Source organism: Eimeria tenella, genomic scaffold (genome assembly GCF_000499545.2).
Source record: "Eimeria tenella Houghton genomic scaffold, Eth_scaff54, whole genome shotgun sequence".
In the NCBI taxonomy this organism is placed as follows: domain Eukaryota; phylum Apicomplexa; class Conoidasida; order Eucoccidiorida; family Eimeriidae; genus Eimeria; species Eimeria tenella.
Genome location: NW_013543408.1, coordinates 210011 through 216088, shown reverse-complemented (window position 1 = coordinate 216088; position 6078 = coordinate 210011). Strand labels below are relative to the sequence as shown.

Sequence of the window (6078 nt, the reverse complement as noted above, 5' to 3'; positions counted from 1 at the left end):
ATGACGTTTAGTAACACGATGAAAACAGAAAATATTTCTCAGTTTTTGCAAACATATATGCAAGCCAGGCCGAATTTGCAAACAGGCCGAATTTTTTATGATGTTCGCAAAGACTGCTCTGGAAGTCTTTTACCGCATTCGTCCATGTTCGGGTCTGGCTCGGACGGCCAACTGGCTCGTCGCTTGCTTCAGTAAGGAGTGAAACGTGCTACATTTGCGGATAGGATATGCAAGCGAGAGCAACTGTATCCTGTAAACGGGACGGAATTTTGTTTCACAAGGTCTCGTGCTACAGTGCCGTGAAGCTCTGGATATGTTTATTCAAAGCTTGGAGAAAAGAGAATTAAATGCTGCACCTGCGTTTATAAATTTAAGGGTCCGTTATACTGCTACTGTGTCACAGTAAGGTCTTCATCTGGCACTGTGCATAGCACTGATGATACCACAAAATTCCATGCCAGCGGCGACGCAACAGGTCTTTCCATGGGACAGGCAGGATTGAGGCTACTAGTTGCCATTCCAGAACTTAGGGGAAAGGCAGAGGATGCGCTTTATGCAGATTACGGTGCGCCTGGATGGTTCCTTTTATGCAGAATACGCAAGTGCCTTATGTCGTTTCCCGTCAATTCTTTAACCGCTCCACTTAAATGCAACTGCAGTAAGTGCGTCTCCTCTAGCACAGCAGCGCATGGTCTGTATTTTTGGTCATGTAAGTGCGTACAGCTGCATATTAACGAGCTATTTTTCATTCCAATCGTGGATAACGCATTCAGTAGTAATTACACGTTTGCAGCCATTACTTGCTGAGAGCAGCTTATCAGGAGAAATACACTGTAAAGTAGAGGTCGTGAAAAAACTTAAGCGCGTTTGCTCTTCACTGCATTTCTGGCATCTACTGACAGCACATGCTGCTTCATTGCTTTGATGATTTTTGAACAGAAGCTGCTCAATGACATAAATGTACAGAATTGCTCGTCGCCACAATTAAGGTGGGCTAAAGCCCACCTTAACAGTCAGTTCTCAACCCTGAATGCTCATTGAGATCCGGGTAAAATGCAGGATTTCAGGTTTTAAAGAAGCACACCAGAAGCAGTCGAGCTGAGCAGTTGCGCTGCAACTCATAGTTTCTTCACCTGGTAGCGGGAGAGTACTTGGTAGTTCCTTCTACTTCAGTAGTTTGATATCACCTGAACAGCAGGCCGTCAACAGTCTGCCTTCCCAGGAGCTCAAGAGACCCGAGAAAACTTGCTCTCTTTGTACCTTCTGGCGACATAGTAACAAGCAGGTCTGTGGTATACTCCAAGAGCTTTCGAGCATCGACAGAAGCCGTCGTGACTATTCCAGCGTTTAGCGGGGCATTGCATGCTGTAACACGCCTCCCTTCATTGGAGTTACTTAACTGTGTAATGACGCGCAATGTTAGCTTCGAACAATGCAGTTGTATCATAGCCGTGAAGAACTGTGAGCTGCAGCGCAGAACTATGTCACGCGAGTTGTAGTAATGCAGTACTTGTCACAGATCATCGGCTACTAGGACATTTTTACTACGGGACGGTGCGTAAGAAGCCCTCTACGAGAAACTCTCTGGCCACTTGCGAGCTGGACGGCAGAAGGCATCAACGTTTTCGTGTGCTTACCTGTCTGTGGGTGCCCAGCAGCAAACTAGTAGTGTAGCATCATCAAAGAACACTGTAACGCATCGCGTTACACGGATGTTTAAAGTATGCGCCTAAACGCAACGGGAGCACTGCTGCTGAGTGCAGTCTGTGTGAGGTTGCTCTCGTCTAGGTCAGAGCGGCAGCAGGACCAGTTCACTGAGCGCTCTGCTGTGTACAATGCGAATTTTGGACCTCTCGTTGCTCGACCATCGCTCTTGGTCAGTCCTGCAGCTGTTAGTCTTTGTCCTGGACAGTCGATGTACCAACCGCTAGAACTTTAAAACTGCATGCAGGATCTGCTGCACATATATATACACATATGTATGTATGTATATATGTATATCCATATGTATATTTATATGTATATACATATATTATGTATATATTTTATATATATATATATATACATGTATATACATATGTATATATATATTATGTATATATATACACATACAGTATATATATGTGTGTATATATACATAATATATATATGCTGGCTCTGCTTTTGCTGGCTAAAGCATCTGACCCGGAATAGTATCGGGTAAAAAACGAAAAAGAGGGGTTAGACTACGCAGCTTTCCCACCCGCTTCTTTCAGCATGCTCCACAGCGGAGCCAAAAAGCAAATATGTGTGTGTGTTGCAATCTCTGGAGATGGAGCGGGACACACAGAAACACGCGCCTCAATTGCAACAGGCTAACAATGCTAAGCGAAGCACAGAGATGGCAAACGGGACAGCTGGACTTGAAGACAAAGAAGAAACTCTGTGTCCTTAACATAGCTTTCAGAAGCTTGGGAAGGGCAACAGGGATCTACGGACTAGTTGTCCCGGCGACTGGACGGCATATAACTGAGAGGGCCAAAAAAGACATTCACAGGATTGTGACAGCGCAACTAGGACCCAAAAGGCAGGAAATGATCAAAGTGAATGGTTGGATGTAATGGGAAAGACTTGTGAAGTTATGTAGCCCCGTTCTTCTGACTAGGATAGCACGAAAAAGTGGTCACACCTACGTACGTTCGCATGCAGAGTTATTGCCGATGCGTCAGCGTGCATATAGATTTGCAATACAGGGTGCCACTCCTCGTGAATTCACCATAAGTATATAGCAACTGCAATAATGCAGCGGCTCAAAGGCCAACGTCGCTGTGGACGCTAAGCTGCCACTAACCACTCAGTTAAGCGCAATTAATTATTTTGATATTTATATCCGTAAGTTTCTTCGAAGGGAAAGGTGGCGGGGTCGTGCAGCAAAAATCACGGGGGCCCCCTTGGGGCCCATAGGGGCCCCGGAGGGGTCCTTCTAGGGGGCCCTACAGTGTGAATGGCTGCCCAAGAGTACGCTGGAATTTGTTACACACCTTTCTGCCCAGTGTTTTGTATGTTTTTGTTTTTCTTCTCGATTAAATTGAATAAAATGGATACCTAGCTGGATAAGGTAGATGGAGAGGACATGACAGCTGGGACGGCTACTGTTGGCTGCGTGGGGCCCACATTACTACTTCGGATGCTACTCTTGCTGCTGAAGGATGTGTTGTCATATTTTCACGATACTGCTGCCTCTTTTTTTTGGAGTTGAATGCATTAAGGTGCATTAATTTTATTCGTTTATCTTCAGAATTAATTTCAAACAAGCAAGAGGGACAACACAGCGCACTCACCTGCCTGGCCCCCCGCTGCCCCGCAGGTCAACTGAACAGCAGCAGCACTAGCAACGCGCCTCAATAAGCTCCTCAATTTCGTTGTAATTTTTGCTTTTCCTCCGTCTTTTTGATTTTTATTGAACATTTTATACCGCGAAAGCATTTGTTCGGCCATGGTCTGAACTGTGGCGCACAGTAGTAACTCCGGGAGCCGATCGCGCCGCGCAGCCAGCAGCTGCTGCCGCTGCTGCTGTTGCGGCGAGCAGCAGCAGCAGCAACAGCAAGACAACATGCACTGTAGCTGCGGAGATTTGGGCCGTGCAGAGCCCTTTGGCGAGCTACTTCGAGCAGCTAGCCTTCCACATCAGCAGCACCTGCAGCAGCTGCAGCAGCAACAGTTCCAGCAGCACCTGCAGCTGCAGCTGCAGCAGCTGCCACTTCCGCAGCACTACATACACAGACCATGCATGCAGCACCAGCAACCACAGCAGGTGCCACAGCAGCGGCTATCGCAACAGCAGCAGCAGCTGCCGCCGGCTCAGCAGCAGCTTCTGGAGCAGCAGCAGCACCACCACGTGCTTCACGAAGGTTGCCTGCATTCTATAAATAAGCGGGTAGATGTGGAGCGCTTTGCTGCTGCTGCTGCAGCGGAAGAGCCGCCCTTGCGGCGTGGCTGCCGAGAGACACATCCTCTAATGCAGCAGCTGCTGGAATACCAGCGGCAGCAGGAGCAGATGCTACAGCAGCAACACCTGCAACAGCTGCAGCAGCTCGATCAACTGCTACAGCCAGACACTCAAAACAGCGTATCTTCCCAGCCCCCTGGGTTTGTACAACAGCAGCAGCAGCAGCAACATGAGTGTAGGAGCGGATCCATATGCAAGGAAGCTGCGCACCAGCAGATCCAGAGAAGTGGATTGGAAGGATCGCAGAAGCACCAACTGCAGCAGCAATCGTCGCAGCAACCTCCGCCGCCCCTGCCGCAGCGGAAGCAGCAGCCACAACAGCAGCAGCAGTTACCACCAAAGCAACAGCAGCCGCAGCAGCAGCCGCAACAACAACCGCCACTTCTGCAAAGTCCTAAATTGGAGGGAAGGCGGCTACTGCTGCCAGCAGCAGGTCTACGGGAAAGGAGGAGGCAGAGTGCATCTTCTCTCAGCCCGCTGCTACCAACCCCGCCACAGCCGCTGCCGCAGCTGCAGCAGCAGCAGCAGCTGCCTCACAGGCGCATGCACAGCAGCAAACCACACATCGAGAGGATGTCTGAGTTGCGTTACTTCCACAAGACGCAGGACAGGAAAATTAATACGCGCTTGCCGAGCCCAGAGGAAGGAGCAGCAGGCTGCGCCAACTCGCAGCAGCTTCTGAGGCAGCAGCAGCAGCAGAAGGCACAGAAGCAGCAGACGTACAAGCAGCAACAGAACAAGGGCCAAGAAAAGCTACATCAGAAGCAGCAGCAGCAGCAGCACTCGCAACAGGAAGAAGTGCAGCAGCAGCTGCAGCAGCAAGACGGCCAGCAGCAGCATGTGGACAAGCAGCAACAGGAAAAGCAGCAGCAGCAGCAAGAGGACAGTGCATTGAAGACCTCTTCGCCTTCGTGCAGCCTGTCTCCTCAGCAAGAGGCTGCATTGGCGCAGCTTCTGCAACAGCGCAGCAAGAGGGTTAGGGTGGAGCAAGTGGTGCTGCGACTGCTGCGAGACATGCAGTGCCGTAAGGGTAAGATTTCCTACAAGCAGCAGGAGCAATTGCAGCAGCTTCTTCTGCTGCAGCAAGTGTTGCTGCAACAGCAGGCGCAAATGTGGGACACTGCGTTGTTGCTGCGGGCCTTGAACGGAAGCGCGCAGGTGCAGATGCAAATGCAGCAGCTGCAGCAGCAACAACAACTGCAGCAGCAGCAGCAGCTGCAGCAACAGCAGGAACAGCACGGACAGCAACAGCACGCGTTCGAGTGCGAAGTGAAAAATAGTCTTAGCCGCATCCGGCTACAGCAGCAAAACCACCACAAGTTGGTGATGCAGATGCAGCAGCAAGTAGCAGCAAGTCGTGCTGATGTGTTGCAGGCAACCGCAGCGCAGCAGAAACTGAAGCAGCGACTGCAGCAGCTCAACGTCGAGTTCAGCAGACTGTCCTTTGGAAGCTCTGATGACATGGGGGAGGTCGAGAAGCAGCAACAGCAGCTGCGGCAGCAGCAACAGCAGGTGCACGAGCAGCAGCAGGTACTCCAGCAGCTACAACAAATACGACAGCAGATGCACCAAGATGTTGCCGCAGCAAGACACATCAGCCGCTGTCTCAGGCTGGAGGCGTCAGCTTTGTACGACAGACGCAGAAGAGCACACAGGCGCAGCAGTGTTCTCAAAGGCCCGCGTCGAAACGGAGCGCCTCCTGTTGAAGCAGCACCAGCAGCTGGAGCTGCTGCTGCTTCCCCAACAGCAGCTGCAGCCGCACCAAGACCGACAACGCCAGCTTCCTTGTATGCCCGAAATAATGCGGCGGGCTTCTAATGCAGCTCATGCACTAGCTGTCGCAGTAGCAGCAGCAGCAGAGGGGATAATTTGTGGTGTCCACAAGTCAGCTTCGGTGTGGGATATCTATAGGATTTCTGGAGCAAGTGCAACAATGACAAAAAAGCGCAATCAATGCAGCACCATACAGTGCAGCAGCAACAGCCAGCTGCCAGGGTCACCCGCATCGTTGCGTTGTGGAAACGCAGCAGCAAGAGCAGCAGCACCAGCAGCAGCAGCAGCAGCAGCACCAGTATCTAGGTCATCGTTAG

At 50.7% G+C, this 6078-nt stretch overlaps 1 protein-coding gene across 1 annotated transcript; it reads left to right on the top strand.

The window, feature by feature from the left end:
• Positions 1-3592: 3592 nt before the first annotated feature.
• ETH_00014490 (uncharacterized protein) lies at positions 3593-5806 on the top strand (the record flags this gene model as incomplete). Its single annotated transcript, XM_013377530.1, has 1 exon — positions 3593-5806. One exon carries the CDS (start codon positions 3593-3595, stop codon positions 5804-5806), a length of 2214 nt encoding a protein of 737 aa, XP_013232984.1.
• Positions 5807-6078: the final 272 nt, after the last annotated feature.